This window comes from Gymnoscopelus braueri, assembly GCF_963280865.1.
Source record: "Gymnoscopelus braueri genome assembly, chromosome: 5".
Lineage (NCBI taxonomy): Eukaryota > Metazoa > Chordata > Actinopteri > Myctophiformes > Myctophidae > Gymnoscopelus > Gymnoscopelus braueri.
The window spans coordinates 10280489-10304093 of NC_137606.1; the positions used below are offsets into that span (position 1 = coordinate 10280489).

The 23605-nt window shown below is 40.5% G+C and overlaps 2 protein-coding genes across 2 annotated transcripts; both read left to right on the forward strand.

The window, feature by feature from the left end:
* The first annotated feature begins 2759 nt into the window (after positions 1-2759).
* On the forward strand, positions 2760-6231 carry tirap (toll-interleukin 1 receptor (TIR) domain containing adaptor protein). Its single transcript, XM_080428215.1, has 3 exons — positions 2760-2900; positions 3904-4500; positions 5182-6231. Exons 1-3 carry the CDS (start codon positions 2894-2896, stop codon positions 5286-5288), a joined length of 711 nt encoding a protein of 236 aa, XP_080284341.1. The 5' UTR covers positions 2760-2893; the 3' UTR covers positions 5289-6231.
* Positions 6232-13080: 6849 nt separating this feature from the next.
* LOC308085761 (microfibril-associated glycoprotein 4-like) lies at positions 13081-14717 on the forward strand. Its single transcript, XM_080429073.1, has 2 exons — positions 13081-13434; positions 13951-14717. Exons 1-2 carry the CDS (start codon positions 13156-13158, stop codon positions 14530-14532), a joined length of 861 nt encoding a protein of 286 aa, XP_080285199.1. The 5' UTR covers positions 13081-13155; the 3' UTR covers positions 14533-14717.
* Positions 14718-23605: the final 8888 nt, after the last annotated feature.

Sequence of the window (23605 nt, forward strand, 5' to 3'; positions counted from 1 at the left end):
TTTACTTGTAACAGAGTATTTTTACACTGCAGTATTGATACTTTTATTAAAATAAGACGTGTGAGTACTTTTACCACCACTGCCTACATTATTAGCTATAGCCCTTTGACAGGGCAGCCACAGGTGTACTAATTAATGAATGAATGAATGAATTAATTAATGATTTTATTTAAACAGGGACAGTGTACAGAGAAAACAATGAGATATGTCATGTACAAGGTTTTAGACATCTTTTATTTTCCACATAGTCCTTTTGCAGGTAAATCAAATACTATAATACAGTAAAATAGGCCCACCAACACAATCATTGACTTTCCTGCCTGACCAACTCGTCAATCATTGGTAGCCTAGTGATGGAGTGGCTGTACGCTGAGCTGGACATCTGGTGATGACACACGAAAGAAGAAGAAGCCTATTGATGCCTCAACTAGTTAATAATTAGCCTATATGTCAAAAAAGTTGACCATGTTAAATTCACATAGGCTACTTGTTGAAGTCAAGAGGAGCAAGAGTAACATACAGTATTTAAATTCATTCAGTATTTTTTCATTTTCTTTTTCCATTTATTCAGAGAGTGTTTCTTAACAAGATTTAGAGTTAGACAGGAGTCATTGGAATCAAGTTTTTCTTCCTGTCCGCTGTTAGAGCACTAAATGTGGACATGGCCATAAAGCAACAAAAAAAAGAGGAAAACATAAAACAACAAGTGTTATAACACTGTCTCTATGCTTTATCACGTGTTCTTGTATTGAGAAATGCTGCTGCTGCATATGTGACACTTGCACATTGAATGACAGTGGTGTAAAGTAACTAAGTACATGTACTCAAGTAGCCTACTGTCCTTAAGTACAATGTATTTTTTACTTTACTGGAGTATTTCCAATTGTCAGTACTTTTACTACTCCACTACATCTCAGAGGCAAATATTGTACTTTTACTCCACTACAATTATTTGAAAACTTTAGTTACTTGTTACTTTTGATTATTATTACAAAGCCACTTCAGCCCTATATACATTTCGACCATTTGAAAATAGCCGATCTATCTGAGCTTGTAGATCTGCTATTTTCAAAAGATTTAAATGCATTTTATACATTAGAAATGGGACATTCTGCATAATGAGTCTACTTTTGGTACATGTTGATACCAATACCTTTGTACTTTTACTCAAGTACATTTTGAATTCCGAACATTTACTTGTAGAGTATTTCTATATTGCAGTATTGATACTTTTACTTAAGTAAAACAAAATGTTACCTTTTCCACCATTGTTGATTGATCCTGTTGCTTTGTACATCTGCACATGGTGACTTTGCACATTTTGGGAAGTGACCATTGCTGTTTTTGATCCTAAATTGACTGCACATGGTCACTCTGTCTACATTTGAACATGTTTCGATCAGAAATTTACTGCACACGGAAACGCTGCTAATTCTGTCTAAGAGTCCCTGGCGTATAACCCTATATTTGTATATACATTATTTTTTATTTTCTTGCTTTAATATGTTTTTTGTTATATGTAGCACAATCTGTGGGACAAGTCCCAACAACATTTCGCTTGTACCTGTATAAGTCAGTGACAAATAAAAAACTTGAATCTTCAATGGATAATACAATAGAGAATGGAGCCAATTGGTTATTGAATTGTTTCTTCTCTAGATACTGTAGTCAGTAAAAAATCTAAACTAAACTAAACACCCCTCCATATACTTAAAACCAGAAAAAGGAGGGCAAGGGTGTGATGAGCTGTTCCTGTAACCCACTTCTCTAAAATAGACTACTGTTTCCCTTGTGACTAAGCAGCTGACAATAAGCTGTTATATCCTCCCCCATGCATGAAATCTGATTTCCTTTAATCAAATGTCCATTTCAATAGAAATGCCACGTCAAAAGGATGTTCATGTTTGATATTTAATAATAAAACACCTTGGTTTGTTTCTCTTTGTATTAAATAAGCCCCCAAAAAATATTATTAGTATTTTGTAAGAATAGGGCTCAAGTTTTAATATTCAATAGTGGGGTTTTATGTTACTTTTTCCCCTTTTCATTTCATTGTCAGAGTTGGTGTAACATTTTTACAAGTGTATCTCATTTTGGAATTACACTGGCAGTGGTTTATAAATGCAGGTATTGATTTCATAATCATTACCGTATTAACAATGGTGTAAAGTAACTAAGTAACATTTACTCAAGTACTGTACTTAAGTAAATTTTTTAGGTGTTTTTACTTTACTGGGGAATTTCCAATTTTCAAATACTTTCACTTCTACTCCACTACATCTCAGAGGCAAATGTTGTACTTTTACTCCAATACAATTATTTGAAAACTTTAGTTACTAGTTACTTTGCGGACATAAATCATTATATTATAAAACAGACATTAACCACTTTAACCCTACCTTCAAATAGCCTAGGTACTTTTACTTTTGGTACTTTAAGTATATTTTGATGCCAATGCTTTTGTACTTTTACTCAAGTAACATTTTGAGCACAGGCCTTTTACTTGTAACAAAGTATTTTTATATTGAGGTATTGCTACTTTTACTTAAGTAAAATATCTGAGTACTTCTTCCACCTCTGTGTTTTAAGAGGGGAGAATGTGTGGTTTGAATTATGCTTGTGCTTTATGAATGAACGCTTCACTCTCTGCAAGTATAGTGCTGCTCAGTGCTTCCTCTTTTTTAAAACGGAAACCAAATGGAAATCAGTGAAACCCTTGATGCATTCATTGTCTGCTTTGCTTTTGTTAGGTTAGGTTGCTTCTGTCTTTTAATGTGTTCATAATATTTAGCATCTGTTATTTACATGAGTTCTACGTCTGAATGTGACATTAACATCAGAGACCGATGTGTTCATTGATGGATGAAAGTAACTGGACAATGATGTTAACAACATGCATGGTGAGTTGACAGGATTTCTCTAGTTGGAACATCTGAGCTTGATGACAAGACAAACAATTTTTAGTTATGTTTTTTCTATTTCAGTACAATTGCTAAATAATTGATAATTAATTGTTCTTAATTTCTTTAACGTAAAAAAGTGATCATTAGAATAATACCTGTTCTATTATATACCTGTTCCATTTGAACATGAAGGTCTTCAGAATATAACCACATTTTGGGTACTATGGTTCCTGTTCTCATAGAACTTGTCGTTCACTAACTTTTTATTGATTAATTAATTAATTTCATTTATGTGTGCATGCGCGCGCGCGCACACATGCACGCACGCACGCACACTACTAGGGCAGCCGGCGGTTCCGCGCGCCGCACAAGGTGCCCTTTTCTTTTACTTGAGCACCTGCCCCTCAAAATGTCTGTGCACGCCACTGCACACACACACACACACACACCCACACACACACTGTATATACATTCTCTCTCTCTCTCTCTCTCTCTCTCTCTCTCTCTCTCTCTCTCTCTCTCTCTCTCTCTCTCTCTCTCTCTCTCTCTCTCTCTCTCTCTCTCTCTCTCTCTCTCTTCTCTCTCTCTCTCTCTCTCTCTCTCTCTCTCTCTGTCTCTCTTACTAATTAATTGCCAGTAAGCTTCCGGCTCAAACACATCACATTAAGTTTCATTATTAGATGATTATACATAATTAATGGTGTAATGATATGGTGGGTGAGGCATTGTTACACTGTAAGTGGATTTGATAGGAATTTGTACTTTAAAGAAACAGTTGATTTTCATTGTGGACAGTTGAATGACATTTAAACTTCAGAGATAGATTACTCCATTTAATTTAATAGTTACATTTCTGAGCCAAAAGAAGATTGTGAGTGGAATGATTTAATTCCATATTTATACTTATTTATCATTTTAAGTGAAACGATTGGCCTTATCATGACCAGGGAGAGTATAGAGAGTACAGTGCAGACATTTGAGCATCTTCCTTTTGTTTCAGTTTGGCTTCGTAAACTCTTGCAAAAGTCAAGAGTAGCTTCGCCATGCAGAGACCCAACACAACATGAACAAGAAGATCACAGTTCCAGGAAGATCAGGGTTCAGTCATCATCCTCTTCATCATCATCGTTAGCCTCTTCCTCCTCCTCCACTAAACCGCCACAGTCTGTTTTGAGCTCACCGCTGCGGTTGAGCAAAACACATGACGTGTTTGTGTGCAATAGCTCTGCGGACGCCGATGTCGAGGAGGCCACGCGCCTGGTCTCTTTCTTGGAAGGCTCAGGCTGTGACCTTCGATGCTTCCTGTGGCAGAGAGATGCCACCCCGGGAGCTGCCATTCCCACCGAACTGTGCCAAGCCGTGCAGGACAGTCACTGCAAAGCCCTGCTTATCACACCTGATTTCCTACAGGATGAATGGTGTAAGTATATGATGCACCAGGCCTTGGCGGAGGCGCCCATGTCTAATCGGATGATTCCCCTGCTCCACAACCTCAGCCATGCCGAGTGCCCACAGGAGCTGAGATTCTTCTACTGCATTGACCTGAGCAAAGACCCAGACCGGGGTTATGCCAAGGTCAACGTGGCCGTGCGGAAGTGTGAGTGACAGAAATTATAATAATTATAGGTTCAAGGACAGTGGTGGGAAAAGAACTCTGCAGTGTAGAAATACTCTTAATTGGTATCAAAATGTACTTGAAGTACAAAAAGTAGAAAGTACTCATAATGCAGAAGGTCTCATTTCACAAGTTTGAAAATTATGTAAAAAATGTATACAAATCTGTTGAAAATAGCAGATCTACAAGCTCACAATGTGTTGCATCGCGACATGTTCTGAGCTTGTAGATCGGCTATTTTCAAATGGCCGAAATGTGTATAGGGCTGAAGTGGGTAATGTATGTGTTGTAATAATAATCTAAATCTACAAAATAACTAAAGTTTTCAAATAATTGTAGAGGAGTAAAAGTACAATATTTGCCTCTGAGATGTAATGGAGTAGAAGTAAAAGGATTGGAAATTGGAAATACTCAAGTAAACTACAAATATGAAAAAAAAAGTACAGTAGCCTACTTAAATATACTTAGCTACTTGCCACCACTGTTCAAGGACTCAGAACCTTAGTTTTACAATTATCTCATCTCAGTTAGGATTCACTTCAGCATTATGTGTTGATTGAACTGCTTTTGTATTTCTTTTAATGCGTAGAGCATGTTAAATGTTTTTAGTTTTTTTGCTGTGCTCCAAAAAGAGTCTTAATAATCTCTTGTTTTCCTTCGTAGACCTTGAAGACATGGTTGAAAAAGAGAAGACACTTAACATGGACAGCTCTAGCCGCCAATTTGACAATGCATCCAGTTTGTTCACAGGAAAGCCAAACGTCAAATGATGAACAGTCAGTCAGATGCTTCATTTCCTACCAGGGCTGGACTGGGACGCATATTGAGCTTGTAGATCTGCTATTTTCATTCTCTGCTATTTTTTCATTGTATACATTTGAAAACTTGTGAAATGGGACATTCTGCATGATGAGTACTTTCTACTTTTGGTACTTTCAGTACATTTTGATACCAATACTTTTGTACTTTTACTCAAGTAATTTGTTTTATTCTGGACTTTTTACTTGTAACGAAGTATTTCTACATTGCAGTATTGATACTTTTACTTAAGTAAAACATTTGAGTATTCTTTCCACCACTGCCCTACACTCACTAACAAGGGGAGTGTGTTGCTCTTATAAGGAGGATGCTGGCTAAAGCACATCATGGCACTGGCAGCGAGACCCAGCCTACTCTGGGGAGATCATCTCAACTGGAGATGATGTATTGGATCTATTACAAGCCTGGACATGAGAAGTAGAAGACTATTATGAATGTGTGAATTATAAACATGATTACGCCAAAATGTATCTGCATGCATGCAATCAGAACTTTGGCTAGTATAGAAAACAAGGGTAGGCTATAATAATCTGATCATTTATCTGTTATAGATCTATAGGCTATATGAGGATGGCATAATAGGAAATGCTTAACTTGTACATACAGTCAGCGAAGGCTGTAATTTGTGTGTGTATGCAAATCAGTCGTTTTATTGTAACAGCAAAGTAATTCAGTGTTTTCAATAACAACTATGAATGACCCTGTGAACATGTTGAAAGGACAGTAAACAATAACATTGTGACTGAAACAAACATGTGATGCCTATTGCCAACATATTGCTATTTATTTTTGCATGATGACGCTTTAACCACTTTAACCCTGGCGTCCTGGTTTTTGGGATATCAGTATTGGTAGAATTGTTCATTAACTGCAAAATAGCAGATCTAAGGACACAATGCGACACTTTGTGACTTGTGCGTGACATAATCATATGACTATATACAAAATAGGGCATAAGCGTCCGCTGGCCTAGTGGTCCAGACGCATACCACATGTCTGGTAATACAGTCTTACAGCGTGTCGAGGGTTCGACTCCCGATCCTGACGACCTTTGCTGTGTGTCACCCCCCATCTCTCTCCCCATTTCCTGTCAGCCTACTTTCCTCTCAAAATAAAGGCAGAAAAGCCCCCCAAAAAATATTTAAAAAAAACACACACCATGCAGGGTTTTCTGTTTAACGTTCTTCAGATAGCTAAGCAACAATTCTGGTCCATTTTGTTGAGTCTGTGTAGGATTTGTTAAAAGAGAGAGTCATCAGGGGCCTGTCAACATGAAACTTGGGGAGTTTACTTAGGCAGAAATGTTGTTACATAACTCTCCTACAAACCATGAAAAGTGAGATTTTTATTGATTATTGAACCAAGGTATTTGTAGCTGACAACTGGTTCTACCTCTTGACCCTCGGTGATGGTGTTCTGAATGAGATGACCATATGTCTTTGATACATTGAGTTGAAGGAGTTTGTTTTTGCACCAGTTTAAAAAATAATCAACCACAGGGACATGAATGATTCATCGTCAATTGTCAATCTTCAGGATATATCGGTTATCAAACTGGCCCGACAGTCATCTGTACACAGAATATAAATGAGTTATGAGTAATTACAGAACAGACTCATGGGGTCAAGCATGTACTGTAGATGAACAGAGCTCACCTGACATGCTCTCATTCAGCCTCACCATCTTGGAGAGGATCCAATTAACAAAACAACAGACAACAGTGCTGACTGAGCTTGTAGATCGGCTATTTTCAAATGGCCGAGATGTATAGGTCTGAAGTGGATGTATGTTTTGTAGGCCTAATAATAATCAAGTAAGTAACTAGTAAGTAAGTAAAGTTTTCAAATAATTGTTGTGGAGTAAAAGTACAATATGAGATGTAGTGGAGTAGCCTAGAAGTAAAAGTAGCCTAGTGACAACTGGAGATACTCCAGTAAAGGAAAAATACCTCAAAATTCTACTTAGGTACAGTAGTTGAGTAGCCTAAATGTATTCGTTACTTTACACCACCAGGCTAGAAAGACAGACTCAGCTTCATGGCCCATGAATGTGAGGGGGAGAAAAGATGTGATACTGTAGATATGTTGCCTACCACCAGGGGGAGCATGCTTCCCATAGTTTGCAGGGATAGGACAGAGGGGAGAGTTGTTGAGCAATGTTGCATCATCACTTTTATGTTCATTCAGTATAATCATTACTTTTACCATCCAAGCTAAATTAGTCAAATAAGTAGCACTCATTACCATGTCCATGGAACAAAATGGAGTATCTGCACACTTGATCACGATAATAACATGCATGTACTATTATCTAGTAGTAAAGAGTACAATTTGTCCGAATTTTCCATTGGCCCTGCATGCTCTGTTGCTTGTCATTCTGTGTGACAACAGAGTACAGAGTTTGTGACTCTGAATCTATTTAGATGAGCTTAAGTTTCTAACAAAAGCCAGGACACACTCCAAAAAGCTTTGATCCTCCAGTCAGGTCTAATTCCATGTCCCTGGCAAAGCCTGGCGAGCACAGGATCTCTTTACTAATGCATGACAAAATGTTCAGATTGTTGTGATATAGTCAAAGAAAGACAACATAGTGTTCTCCCCTTCAGTCTATTTGTGAGTATGTATCTGTTTTGTATGCTCTTCCTCTCCCAAAACACCACCAACTAGAAAAAGTGCTCCTCAGAGCACAGGTCTCCGCCAGGTCAGGTAGGTTATTGTGGCCTACTGGTGGCGCTATAATAGGCCAATGTGAAAAGGGTGGCATTTCTTCCTCGGCCTAGTGGGAATGTGCATGCATTCATGATTTGAGGCATTTTGTTCCAAAAATGTGTTTTGCTAAAGTAGACCTGCTGGTGGCGCTATAACAGGGCAATGTGAAAAGGGTGGCATTTCTTCCGCGGCCTAGTGGGAATGTGCGTGCACATTTTCAGGGAAATCGCACGCCGCGTTCATGATTTGAGACATTTTGTTCAAAACGGACCAATCCTGCAAATTGGTCCGCAGATTTCACGCAGATCGGTGCAGTTATAGTTAAAAATGCAAATCGGCCTGTTATAGCGCCACCATGAGGCTGATTTGAAAAGTTTTAAGTGGCATTTCTTCCTCGGCCTAGTGGGAATGTGCGTGTGCAATTTTATGGAAATGGCAAGCTGCGTTCATGATTTGAGGCAGTTTGTTCAAAACTCACCAATCCTGCAAACTTTGGAAGCCAACCTTAGCCAATGAGGATGGAATATGGGAAATTGAACAGATCCGGGTTGATCACATGACTATAGAGATACTGTACCGATTTGCATGACGTTTAGTTAAAAGCTGTAGGAGTAATAGGAAAAAATGGGTTTTGCACACATCGGCCTCCAGGTGGCGCTATAACAGGCCCATGTGAAAAATGTGGGGCAGAGGTTCTGAATTGGCATCCAGGGAGTGGGTGTGCACAGTTTCGCAGCGACCGGGCCAACGGTGCCGGAGATTAGCTGCTAACACACAGACAGGACGGACACATGGACACACACACACACACACGGACGGACGGACGGACGGACGGACGGACGGACGGACAGGGGGCAAAACATACTCTCTCGCCATGCCTTTCGGCCTGGCGGAGACAATTATGTAATCTATATCTACAGTGGATGAAAGGCTCTCAATAAATTGTGCTTTAGGGGAAAGCCAATGTAGGAGCATGAAAATTGGGATAAATCCTTGAAAGGCACAGAGAGGATTTTTCTTTGTTGCAACCAGAACACTTCTAAGATGAGGATGTAGGCCTATATAACTTTTGCACTGACTGGGCAATTACAACAAAACAAAATCTGTCAATGTCAATCAAAACTGTTTGCAAGCTGAGAGCAGCTGTGGGGCTGGTCCATGCAGGCAGCTGTGTTTGTGTGTGTGTGTGTGTGTGTGTGTGTGTGTGTGTGTGTGTGTGTGTGTGTGTGTGTGTGTGTGTGTGTGTGTGTGTGTGTGTGTGTGTGTGTGTGTGTGTGTGTGTGTGTGTGTGTGTGTGTGTGTGTGTGCGTGCGTGCGTGCGTGCGTGCGTGCGTGCGTGCGTGCGTGCGTGCGTGCGTGCGTGCGTGCGTGCGTGCGTGCGTGCGTGCGTGCGTGCGTGCGTGCGTGCGTGCGTGCGTGCGTGCGTGCGTGCGTGCGTGCGTGCGTGCGTGCGTGCGTGCGTGCGTGCGTTCAATCAATCAGCAGTGCAGGGCTGAATGAAATATTGAGACTTTGTACAAATATTGGTAATTTGCCAATACATTATTTTGTGAAATAAACAGGTTATGTGTCACAGTCCAATTCATTATTTCCATGGACTTAAAATCATTGTTTTACCAACACCAAAGGCTAAGTGGCCTTGACCCTAAAATGACGAAATTCGAAAACCTTCTCATTTTACAGCTAAACAGCTAAAGGCAATGCAGTAACAAAATCTTTACCAATATTTGATCAGCACTGCCTGGTCTGATAGTTTGATTTGTGTTTCGTGAGCCGGCCTTGTGTGCTGGACAGTCCTAAATGGCGTAAAGTTGAGGTCGAGATGAGTGTATGTAAATTATGTAAATCACACTTCCTGTCTCCTAAGACCTGCTCCTAGACTCGGCCCTTAAATTTGACAAACAAATTATTTTTGCTGTTGTCAAAGGAGCCTTCTTCCAAAAATTAAATCCTCTTTAACAACCCACGACCTGGAAAAAGTCATCCATGCCCTCATCTCCTCCCGCCTAGATTATTGCAACTCACTATACTCAGGGGTTTCCAGTATTTCTCTCTCTAGACTGCAGCTCGTCCAGAACGCTGCTGCTAGACTCCCGAAAGTGGGCTCACATCACTCACATCTTGGCTTCCCTTCACTGGCTTCCTGTCAAATACAGAATTGATTTTAAAATTCTACTTTTGTTTTTGAAGCCCACCCTGGGCTGGCACCGTCATAATACATATCTGAGTTGCTTCCTCGCCCCGACAGCACTACTGTAGGTCACTAAGATCAGCAGATCAGAAGCTCCTCAAAGTCCCACGCACCCGCTTGAAGTTAAGAGGGTGTGCCTTTTCCGTCGCTGCTCCACAATTGTGGAACAGCCTATATCTCTACCGATTAGGTCTGTGCCCTCCTTCGATATTTTTTAAAGCAGACTCAAAACGCACCTTTTCCCTGGCCTTTTGAAAACCTCCTGCCTTCATGGAGAAATGGTTGGACGCTTTTTCATGTGCTCTCCACATTTTAACCTCAGCTCTTTGTCTTCCTGTTTGGATTTGAATGTTCTGTATTTGATGCTTTTTGTGTTTTTAACTTTGATGTCTTGTGTGTTGTAATTTTCATGCTGTGCAGCACTTTGGTCGGTTTTTGGTTGTTTTAAATGTGCTTTAATTAATAGAAAATTGACTTGACTTGACTTGACTTGACTTGACTTGACTTGACTGCCGCTGCGCCAAGTGGTTGCATGTATGGAACTCCATTCACTTTAGTACGTCATCAACACAACATCAGCAGTTTCTGACGCCATCAGGAATCCCCATAGGCTATCTCCATAATGAGTTGATCGGGTCTTATGGTAGTGGGTACTGCCTTGTGTAATCTGAGAACGGGTACAGTGGATTGGATACTCTGACTGAACAAGTATTGCATAAATGGGGTTCCCATTAAGTATGTGGGTGCCCGCTGTTATACAGCACTGGGTGGGTGGTATACTCTTTGAATGGGTACACTACAGCGGCTCCTCTGACAATGGGTACAACGGGCATTGCATAACCGTGTGGGGCATGCATTCCCAATTTACAGCGTTCAATAGCGATCTCAATCTACAAAATCACAGAGATGTGAGCTTGTAGATCGGCTGTTTTAACACATTTTGAATTCTTGCCCATAATAATGTCATGCCCAAAAAAACAACACCAGGTTTGAGATCAGCTCATGCCGTCATATAGGTTCACATCTCTACGCGTGCCGTAGCCCATCTCGGCAACCATATCACCGTTACATCTTCATTTGCACCTTTTCCGCTCTCTTGTTCTCACTGCATACTGTACGTGCGTTCGTGTGCATACGAGGTGTCAGCTTTTGGCAGATATGATAAAGGGGGCTCAAAGGAAGGCAGCTATCAGTGATGGACACTCAGTTGAGTCAGTTTGAAAGAGATTTGGGTTGATCCTTGGTGGCTTTTAATGAGTTAAAATGGAACAGATGAATCAAGTATTCAAACACATACACAGTGGTTCATTCATTGTGTGTGTGAGAGAGAGAGAGAGAGAGAGAGAGAGAGAGAGAGAGAGAGAGAGAGAGAGAGAGAGAGAGAGAGAGAGAGAGAGAGAGAGAAAGAGAGAAAATGGAGGCTGCAATTCTAAACTGGCCCCTGAAGAGGTCATAAACCCTGACCCCCCCCTATATATATACATATACATATACATATACATATACATATACATATACATATACATATACATATACATATACATATACATATACATATACATATACATATACATATACATATACATATACATATACATATACATATACATAAGTGAGGATCCCATTTGGGGGATCCCATTTGAAACAAGCCATTGCAGCTTTTCTGGGCTTTTCAATCCTATTTAGTTTACCTTGTATTGTGAACTGTACTTCCATGTGCTTTTTTCTCTGCAAACTTCTAAATAAAGTATCAAATCTATCAAAGAGAGAGAGAGAGAGAGAGAGAGAGAGAGAGAGAGAGAGAGAGAGAGAGAGAGAGAGAGAGAGAGAGAGAGGGGGGGGGGGGGGGCAAGTATATATCAAATCAAATCAAACTTTATTTGTATAGCATTTACAACAGCCCAAAGCCGACCAAAGTGCTGGACATGGTTAAAACAAGGTAATTCAAACATAAAAAATCATCAACAAATAATATGTATTTACAGAGGACAGCAAAGAAAAACAAAACAATGCAGAGTTAAGACAGAACAGGAGAGCTAAATACAACTAAAAGCAAGAGAGAACAAGTGAGGTTTAACTAAGGTTTTAAAAGCCCCAATCGACTGGGCAGATCTAATGGGAAGGGGCAACATATTCCAGAGCTTGGGGCCCGCAGCCGCAAAAGCACGGTCACCCCTGCTCCTCAAATTAGTCGTATGAACAACCAGCAACAGCTTGTCCGCAGACCTTAAAGCCCTGGCTGGGATAGGGCTCGAGTAAATATCCTCACTATATGTGAGAGAAATACACTTCCTAACAGTAAGTTCACAAGTCGAATAATTTCAGATGGATTCACACTGACGAAGCAGAGAAATGTTCCATGTCAACCTGCAGGATCAGCTACAAGATGAGCTGCTATTTACTGTTTGAAAAGGACTCTTAGAAAAAAACTCAATCTCCTAAACCTGACTTGTTGTCTAGGTGGATGATGAAGGACTCATTGTCTTTTCAATAACATTTTCATAGAAGTGGCCGTCCATAACACCTATACAATTAAATATTTAGACAGAGTGGAAAACCTATTTTGAAGATGTAATTAAATGTTTATAGCCTATGCACTTTAATTTTGTTGAAAGCATCTGAACAAATGGGAGATAACCAAAGAAAGTATATTTAGATGTAATGCTTATCTCTGTCTTTTGGTTTCATCAAAGATATCCTGATAACCAGTATAGTCAGACTGTCTGTCTGGTGGCAGCATACTTTTAACTATCATACTATCTCTTTAGTTTCAATACCAATACGTCATCATTCTTAATTATAAATGAAGGTTCTCTCGAGCTCAGACTGCATTGAACCTTGTACTGGAGCTGAACATACACTCAACACACTCAGACCTCCTTTGATCTGAACAACAAGGTGCGACTTAAAGACTTCAAGATGATACTTGTTGTTATAGTTCTGTTTCTGGCTGTAACAGTCCACTCTGCTCCTCGTTGTGATCTCAACCTGGTTCTGGACTGTGAGGAAATCTACAACAATGTCTCCACACAGAGTGGTGTGTACAGCATCTACCCCACTACTACACCTGCCAAGGTCTACTGTGACATGGACACAGATGGAGGGAAGTGGACAGTCATCCAGAAAAGAGTGGACGGCACTTTGAACTTCTACAGGCCCTGGGCTCAGTACCAAGCTGGGTTTGGAGACGCATCAGGCGAGTACTTAGCCTGGTAAACCCTCCCTCCGGAAATCTCATTTCTATTTGATTCCAGGAGTGAGTCTGGCCTTATCGCCCATTCTGCAATATTGGCTGTGTATGCCAAACCTGTGCCAAACGGCCGAGCCTATCAGCGTCGTCGCTCATTGTTCTGTGATTGACAGCTTACGTTGGCCAATCAGGTGGCGAGTTCGAGTGAGCCCAAAACACGAACGGCAGCCATCTTTTTCTTGTGCGCTATAATCTCCGCTATTTTTTTACTTCTAAAAGCTCTCTAACTTCTATTTTGAGGCACGGAATATCGTTTGGATAGAATTTAGTTGTTTAACTTCATACATGTGGTCAATTAATCATGACAAAGCCTATTTAAAATTTTTTTTTTAGAGAACCGGTAGGGGCAGGCAGTGACACCCATGTATCCGAATAAGGCAACCCATTTTTGGCATTCGCCGTCTCAAAAGTCCCGTTGCGTCACATTAGACTGGTGAACTGCTGATTGGCTGAAGGGGAAAAATTATCATTGGCTGAAGGGGTTGTCAGTCAACGGTATTACTCCCGCCCAACTCCAGCCCACAGCCAATATTGCAGAATGGGCGATAAGGCCAGACTCACTCCTGGAATCAAATAGAAATGAGATTTCCGGAGGGAGGGTTTACCAGGCTAGCGAGTACTGGCTGGGACTGGAGAACATGCATCTCCTTTCTAAGAACAAAAAGTATCAGCTGAGGGTGGACATGGAAGACTTTGAGGGAAACACAGCGTTTGCCTCTTACTCCTCTTTCTCTGTGGGTTCTGAGGCTGATGGCTACAAGCTGCAGGTTGCTGGCTTCAAGAATGGAGGAGCAGGAGACTCACTGACCTCTCACAATGGAATGAAATTCTCAACCTTTGACAAAGATCAGGACAAGTCGGGCAAGAACACTGCAAGTGATTATTACGGTGCATTTTGGTACTTGAACGGTCACCGTGCTAACATCAATGGTCTTTACCTCTGGGGAAAGACGGCTCATTATGCAACAGGTGTAATCTGGTACGACTGGAAGCGTCATTATTACTCCCTGAAGGCTGTAGCGATGAAGATCAGACGTGTTACTTAAACATGTTTAGGTTTGCATGCATATATTTTAGAAAGGTACAGCCGTGGTATAAAAGGCATGATGCAATATTTACTATTTTTCATGGTTTTGATTCGTTTTTTTTTCTCTCTTTGGGACTCTGTTTAATCCTAAACTCATACAGTAGATATCTGTATTGTATCACATATTATTAAAGTGGTGACCTGTCAGGGCTTTTAAATGAATACTCCAAGATGTTGTAAACATCGTTTGAATAAAGAGATGCATGCAAAGACAAAGCAAGGTGTATGTTGTAATGCTTTACTTAAAGGTCGGGTCTATAATTCATTATAATCACATTTACAATGCATTATAAGTTTATATTTGAAACATAACAACTTATAACAAGGTTTACGAAGTATTTTCAGTGTTGTTCAAATTACATTATTATGCTTAGAAGCACATTATAACTACCATACTTTTGTATTGTAGCTTGTTTTACTAATAGAGGGTCTAAGTGTTTAAAGTGTATGTTATGCAGAGAGACTCCTTTACAGAATAAGCTTGCTGTTACAAATATGCACAGGGTCAATAGTATACAGCTACTTCATTCCTATTGCGGGAATGATTTTTAGTTTATTGCAATATTTTTCTTTTTGTCATATAATTAATATACATATTATGTTTAATTTTTAGAACCACATCAGAACAGCAATACTATCAGTGAGTGAATATCTAAAGAGTGTCGTCATTCCCTGTTGTAGCAGAGACATCTGAGGGAGAATCTGAGTACATCCACACATCAACCCTAGCTCACTTAAAGATCCCAGTACAAATATAATTGGCCCGTGTTCAGTAAATGAAAAAATATCATAATGTAACATTTCGTAGTCTATGTGGTCTAATTTGTATTCCAGTTTAACTCAAATGTATCGTCACATCACAGGTATACACATGGTACAAGCGGGTGAAATTACTTGATGCACAAACCCCATCATTGTAGTTTTAAGAAAGGTGTAAAGACATATGGAAAGGAAGAAACTGAAAAACATACATAATAAATATACATACGGTATATTACGTACATATAAGGTGTGTGTGTGGTGGAAAAACTTGCAGTGGCATCAGGTAGTTAGTTGTAATGAAAGATAATGTACATAAGGTGCATGGATTAAGGAAAAAATATAATAAAACTAGAAAAAGTGCTCCTCGGAGCACAGTTCTCCGCCAGGTCAGGTAGGTTATTGTGGCCTCCTGTTGGCGCTATAATAGGCCAATGTGAAAAGGGTGCCATTTCTTCTTAGGCCTTGCACGGCAATCGGACACTGCATTCATGATTTGAGGTATTTTGCTCAAAAAAATTGTTTTGCTAAATTAGACCTGCTGGTGGCGCTATAACAGGCAAATGTTAAAAGGGTAGCATTTGTTCCTCAACATAGTGTGAATGTGCTTGCAAAGTTTGACCGTAATCGGACGCTGCGTTCATGATTGACAGCATTTTGTTCAAAACGGGCCACTCCTGCAAACTTTAGATGTGAATCTTAGCCAATCGGGATGGAATATGAAAAATTTAACAGATCTGTCTTGATCACATGACTATATAGATCATGTGTACCGATTTGCGTGAAATTTGGATAAAATCGGAAGGAGTAATGTAAAGAAATATGTTTTACATAAGTCGGCCACCTGGTGGCGCTATAAAAGGCAGATGTGAAAATTGCAGGGCCAAGGTTTTTCCTTGACTTCTAGGGAGTGTGCATTAGAAAAATCTCAAGTGGCATTTCTTCCTCGGCATAGTGGGAATGTGCGTGCAAAGTTTCACTGAAATTGCATGCTGTGTTCATAATTTGAGGCATTTTGTTCAAAACGAAGCAGTCCTGCAAACTTTGGAAGCCATTTTTAGCCAATCAGGAAGGAATATGAAAAATCTGAAAGACCCAATTCGTTTAATGACTATAGAGATACTGTGTACCGATTTGTGTGATGTTTGGACAAAATCTGTAGGAGTACTGTTTTGCAAAAAGCGGCCTCCTGGTGGCGCTATAACAGGGCCATGTGAAACAATGTGGGCAGAGGTTCTGAATTGGCATCCAGGGAGTGAGTGTGCACAGTTTCACTGCGATCAAGCCAACGGTGTGGGAGATTATTGTCCACAGACGGACAGACGGACGGACGGACGGACGGACGGACGGACGGACGGACGGACGGACGGACGGACGGACAGGGGGTAAAACATACTCTCTCGCCATGCCTATCGGCCTGGCGGAGACAATTAGGCATTTAAAAGTAGCAGATTATAAAAATGTGTCATAGTATTTAGTCATAATAGTCATATATCGTCTCTGTCGGGTGGAAACCTCATATGTCCTAAACTTACTTTTCAGGATTCAAATTCAAAAGCATCAAAAGTAGCAGATCTACAAGCTCAGCTTGTGCATCTGCTACTTTTGATACTTTTCTTTGACGCTATAGTATGATCAAGTATGTCGTTAATTTACAAAATAACACAAAAAGTTAGAATCTGGAGATAAGAGTTTTCTGCCCGACAACAGCAATATAAAAGTACCACAAATCAGTGGTGGAAGTACCCTTTTTTACTTAAGTAAAAGTAGCAATTCCACTATATAAAAATACTGTTACAGGTAGAATTTACTTGAGTAAAAGTACAAAGGTATTGGCATCAAAATATTCTTAAAGTATCACACACACACACACACACACACACACACACACACACACACACACACACACACACACACACACACACACACACACACACACACACACACACACACACTCCCAGATAGGTCCGATGGTAGATCTATTTATTTCACCATTTAAACCCTGTATATTTAGTTGACCTGTGTCCCCCTGGGCTCTATGGTAGAACCTTTTTTAAATTATTAATAGTTTTTTTTTTATTATTTCAGTCCTAGCTGTACTGGACATCTCTGTCATTGACTGTATGGTCAAGACTGAAAGAACACTGACCGGTGTATCCCTGCATACCAGTATTGTGCTGCTTATGAGTGCTTGTGATGTGCATGTAATGTCACGTGCATGTGATGTGCATGTGATGTGCATTAGCCTGAGATCAGGACAGGGTGCTCAGTAGTGGCCACTGGTAAGCAGGTCAACACTCAGCAGTTTATAGAATTCCTATGTGTTTATACTGTATCTGTGGACATAGTAGAAATGCACAATGACAATGACTTTCTCTGGCCACCACTAGAAGCATTGTGCTGCAGTCGGCTAAGCAGACAGCAGACCGAAAATATCTTTACACATGACAATTTCCCAGCCTAATATCACCAAAATGCAAATGAAATATGTTTTTTTACACATATTCACACCGAAAACAAATACTAGGCCTACTTTATTCAACCTGACCTGATTTGAAGTTTGTGCTAAAAACCTGTTCATTTTTGATGATCGCCTTGCCTTGGCTCTTCAAATGCAATATTGTAAAGATTACATAAAGTTTAAACCGGAGGCAGAGACATGGCTTTATTATCCAACTGATTGATCTGAAACATATTAATAACAACTGATTCAACAGTCTGATTCTGTGCCTTGGAGGGCACGGCAACTTCAGCAAGCAGCCTCTGTGTCTGCCTGCTTCACTTCACTCTGCTGACTGCTGTTGTTGTTGTTGTTGCAGCAGACTGGGGCCGGCCGGCCGGGGAGTTACTTTTTCGGGGACAGAAGCAGCAGCAAACATGTCTTTTATTTAACCCTCGTAGGGTCCTCGGGTCCTTTTGACCCGGTTTAACATTTTCAACATGAATTAAACGTATGTAAACATTTTTTGTTCTCTATGAAACTTCTTCTATTTGCCTTATTTACTGTACTAAACATGTGATATGAAAATGAAAAATTTCATTTTCATGAAAATGAAAATTTTCACACAGGGCCTTCGGTGGCTTCGAAGGCCCTGGGTGTGACTAAAACACGAAGACCCTACGAGGGTTAAAACATGTGACATCTTCAACTCGTTTTTTTTTGTATTAAGGTTTTTTCTCCCTCTGCTTTTCAACTACCGCCCCCACCCCCCCCCCCCCCCCCCCCTCTCTCTCTGTATCTTGTTACATCTGTGAACATCAAGTTGAATCTAGTTTTCGTATAACACTCACGTGCACAACAGATGCACAGCACACACACAACATGCATTCATAAGCACCATAAGAACACTGATTTGCAGGGTTAAATTGGTCAGTGTTCTGTCTTCAATAGTGATTCTCAAGTCTCAACATGTTTCAAATGGAACCACATGTTTGGTGTTGACCAGGAAGTCAGTGTCCAATATATTAGGGTCCTTTGCCTGCTTTTGGGTGCCGACCCACTGGTTGAGAAACAGTGCTGTAGAGCAGGGGCCTTCAACTTTTTCTGTTTTGTTCTTTTTTTTTGTTGTGACCTGATTTTCCTCCCGCGGGGGAACTTCAGTTTTCAGCTTCACCCAGCTGAGGGCTGCCCCCAGAGGAGCACGGAGGGGGGAGCAGTTAGGGGGGAAATGTCTTGCTCAGGGACACTTTGACACATTGCTGAGGCCTGGAATCGAATCTTGGACCTCCGGCTTGCTATGGCCAAGGACCCCTTAGTTGAGAACCAGGGACCCCTACTCCATATTGTATTATGTTGCAGATACATTTTTTCATAGATTTCATAGATGGCTTCATAGACTTATTTGACAGCACTATGATCAATGTTGTGTCAATACATGTTTTTTTGTTGTTGTCTTTTCTATTAAAATAAGTGTTTTTTCACACATTTAACCACTTAAACCCTCAATACTTATTAAACTTGACCTGTGGCTCTGTACTTGGCCTGCTCTTTTTTCCCTCTACACCAAACGTCTATACAGAAAATAGCTGATATGTGAGAGGAGAGGAGAGGAGAGGAGAGGAGAGGAGGGGAGGGGAGAGGAGGGGAGGGGAAGGGAGGGGAGGGGAGGGGAGAGGGGGGAGAGGAGTAACTGACAATATTGTTTACACGGAACTCTTTTAATTATTTTGAATTATTATTTATTTTTTAACTTTATTTATTGTCTCCGCCGAAGGTGGAGAATATGTTTTCGCTTTGTGTGAGCAAACATTGTTAGCCAAGCTAACATTGGGCAAGCTCCACGTGACACGTGTCAATTTGTTGACACCAATGCCTCTGATTGGCTAGAGGGACGCGTGACGAAATAAAATTCTATAAATAGGTGTGTCACTTCAAAAAGCCCCTACTTTTTGAAGTGAGGTAAAACAGGATCAATCAGACTTGATTGGAACAGTACCTTCAGTAAGTCCAAGTCACCCGTCTGTGCGTGTGTGTTTCCCTCTGAGAACACCTAACATTGGTCAAGCAAAGGCGCAGAAGGCCAAAGCTAAGAAAGCATACTCATCTACAATTGTAACGTAGAAGAGGACTAGAGTTGAAATGATCCCACAACAAAGCCGAACTCTTAATACGTGTCAATATGTTGACATCAATGTCTCTGATTGGCTAGAGCAGTGTATATCAACCCTGGTAAACGTCCCAATTTTGGGCCGGGGCTACTGCTGAGGTGTGCCGCGCCGTTTGAAGAAGGTTTGAAAAAATATCATTTTGAAAAAAAAAAAAAAAAAAAATGTTTTTTTTTTTTTTTTTTTTTTTAACAATAATAATAATCAGGCATGCAAACAGCCCCGAGGTGAAAAGGGTGACAAAATGCTGTTTTTTTTCGGGTCAGGTGTCACACTATTGCCCTATTTGGATTCAAAACGGCTAGTGGAAGCTGAAAAGCTACAAGTTTGCATGTCTGAATAATGCAAAAACAGAAATATTTGTTTGCATTTGCTTTTTTTCTCCCCCAAATATTTTCATGATAAAAAAGTGCGTATCGTATCGTATCAAAATCGTATTGAAGTTGTGTGCCCAATATCGTATCGTATCGTTTCGTGAAATTAGTGTATCGGCACACCCTAGTGTGTGTATATATATATATATATATATAATTATATATATATATATATACCGTATATTTAGGTGTGCCCTGGGATTTTTTGGCTATGCCAGGTGTGCCTTGGCACAAAAAAGGTTGATAGACACTGGGCTAGAGGGACGCATGACGAAATACAATCCTATAATAAAAAGGTGTGTCACTTCAAAAAGCCGTTTACGCTTTTGAAGCGAGGTAAGACAGGATCAATCAGTCTTGATTGGAACAGTATCTTCTAGTCCAAATCACCCGTCCGTGCGTGTGTGTGTCCCTTTGAGAACACCTGACATTGGTCAAGCAAAGGCGCAGAAGGCCAAAGCTAAGAAAGCATACTTATCTACAACAGTAACACAGAAGAGGACTATAGTTGAATTGATCCCACAACAAGACCGAAATCTTAATACGTATTAATATGTTGACACCAATGCCTTTGATTGGCTAGAGGAATGCATGACGAAATACAATTCTATAAATAGGTGTGTCACTTCAAAAAACCGTTTACGTTTTTGAAGCGAGGTAAGACAGGATCAATCAGTCTTGATTGGAACAGTATCTTCTAGTCCAAATCACCCGTCCGTGCGTGTGTGTGTCCCTCTGAGAACACCTAACATTGGTCAAACAAAGGCGCAGAAGGCCAAAGCTGATCAAACACACCAATCAACTGCTGAAACTGTTCAAGACAATGAACAATGATTTTTAAATCATTTCTTTAACATACACCTTTTTTTTTAACTACAGTATATATCTTTTACTCTACTGTATCTCATTAGTTATTGCTATGATAATATAATTGCTATAGTAATTGCTATATGAAGCGAGGTAAGACAGGATCAATCAGTCTTGATTGGAACAGTATCTTCTAGTCCAAATCACCCGTCCGTGCGTGTGTGTGTGTCCCTCTGAGAACACCTAACATTGGTCAAGCAAAGGTGCAGAAGGCCAAAGCTAAGAAAGCATACTCATCTACAACAGTAACACAGAAGAGGACTAGAGTTGAATTGATCCCACAACAAGGCCGAAGTCTTAATACGTGTTAATATGTTGACACCAATGCCTTTGATTGGCTAGAGGGATGCATGAGGGATGCATGACGAAATACAATTCTATAAATAGGTGTGTCAACTGACCGCTTCTAAGGATGAGAACGCCATCAGTAAATCTGAAAGACACTACATATTCAGTCGCCCCTGCAGAACACCAAAAACCACGCGCATTCTATCTAGACGACAAGTTTGAAGAATTGGCAAATCCATCAAAGTACCCTTATGGCCGTGGTGGTTTAAAAACAGAAAGAGAAAAAGACATCACACAGAGAAAATATTTTAACCAACGCCTTTTGCATTATGATGATGATATTATGAAATTAGAACATTCCTAGAGAACTATGGTTAAAGATAGGGTAGGTGATTTCATTTGATTAAAATAGCACGGGTCCGCTGGCGGAGACTTGTGCTCCGAGGAGCACATTTTCTAGTTTAATTATTATTATGCTTACATCATAATTTAAACATTAAACATCTAGATAATCTAGTAATAATAATCACACAAAGATTTGGCGGCCCCACTTTAATAACTCTGAGGACCGCCTAGGGGTCCCGGACCCCCTGTTGAAGACCCATGGTGTAGAGAGAAACCAGGAGGATATGTCCCAGTTGGACACTGCTATCGAATCGATAGGTCGAAGGTCAAGGTCACAATCAAGGACAAAGTCAGAATTAGCCTGGAAAATGTGTCAAAATTCTGAATTTTGATTTAGGCTTCCCACTCTTCTTTATACCACTGAAGTACATTCAGTTTGGCATCAGAAATAACAATAAGATAAGTTCAAGCTGGTGGGAAAATCAATTATGTTTGTTTGTAACTGATCTGGCAAAGATCTTGTTGAGGTTGTATTGTGTGATGCATCGGGGTGTTGCCCTTGAGCAAGCAAGCTGGCTAACCCACTAATCTCTAGACCCCATGTAGCTTTTTATATGATTAGGTGATTAGGGGAGCTCGGGTGGTGCGGTGGTGAAGTGCCTGCCCACCAGGCTGAGGGTTCGAATCCACCGCGTTGCATCAGGCTTTGTCGAGTGTCAATACGAACACAAAGTAATCAACAAACTATACTATAAATCTAGCCAAACATTGGCCAAATTATCAAATAATATGTATAAGAAAGAGGCAACATTTTTGGGTGGTGTAGCCGCCCCTATAAGTGGGGTTGGGACACCTCATTAGCTGTATTGTGATTGGCTCATTAGTACACCCCTAGCCGTACTGTGATTGGCTGACTCTATTGGCTGACTCTATTCAGCACTGTGATTGGCTAGCGAGACACATGATGACATTAATAACCTATAAATAGGATTATGCACTTCGAAAAATCAATTTTTTTCGAAGTGAGCTTCCATCACTATGATGACCACCGCCCACTTCACACTGGGTGTGATTTTTTTTAAATAGCCGATCTACAAGCACAACCATGTGGAAAGAGAAGGAAACTGGCAAAGATAAACAAGTCACAGTCCGAGGGGAACAAAAGGTGAAGGTATGAGGAAGAAAAACTATGATGGTGGAGGTTTTTGCGTGACGAGGAAACACATACATTTGCAGAAAAAAATCCCCTCTCTCTCTATCTTGTTCTACATCAATTTAAATATCTAGTCTGGACGTTCACGCTCTCATTGTTGGTTGATAAAGTCATGCTGTTGTAGAAACCATGCGTGTCTGGCTGGGTTGGATAGACATACAGTACAACATTCAGGTGCATGCGTGCCGGCACTGGCTCAGGTGGTAGAGCGGCCGCTTGGGAATCGGAATGTTCCCAGTTCGATCCCTGGCTCCACCTGGTTTAGTGTCGAAGTGTCCTAGAGCAAGACGCTGAACCCCTAACAGCTCCCAATGAGCAAGTTGGTGTCTTGCAAGGTTTCCTCCACCGCCGGAGTGTGAATGTTTGTGAATGAGTGAATGTAACGCACATTGTGAAGCTCTTTGAATAAAAGAAAGGCCGGTTCTAGGCATCCGCCCCACCAGACTAACATTCTAAGATCGCCAAATTCTAAAATAACTCTACTACACCAAACAAACAGTGTTTTATCCCAAAATCAGTCCCGTGAGGCATTTTCTGTTCGGAGGTAGTCCAAAACTTCGCTTCGCATTATTGTGACGTGT

Bases quoted from the DNA above. Each gene is read 5' to 3' on its own strand.
- LOC308085761 (XM_080429073.1), top strand. From the start codon at position 13,156: ATGATACTTGTTGTTATAGTTCTGTTTCTGGCTGTAACAGTCCACTCT. The intron at 13,435-13,950 runs GAGTACTTAGCC...AAGGGGAAAAAT, and splicing joins GGTTTGGAGACGCATCAGGC to TATCATTGGCTGAAGGGGTT.
- tirap (XM_080428215.1), top strand. The intron at 4,501-5,181 runs GTGAGTGACAGA...TTTCCTTCGTAG, and splicing joins CAACGTGGCCGTGCGGAAGT to ACCTTGAAGACATGGTTGAA.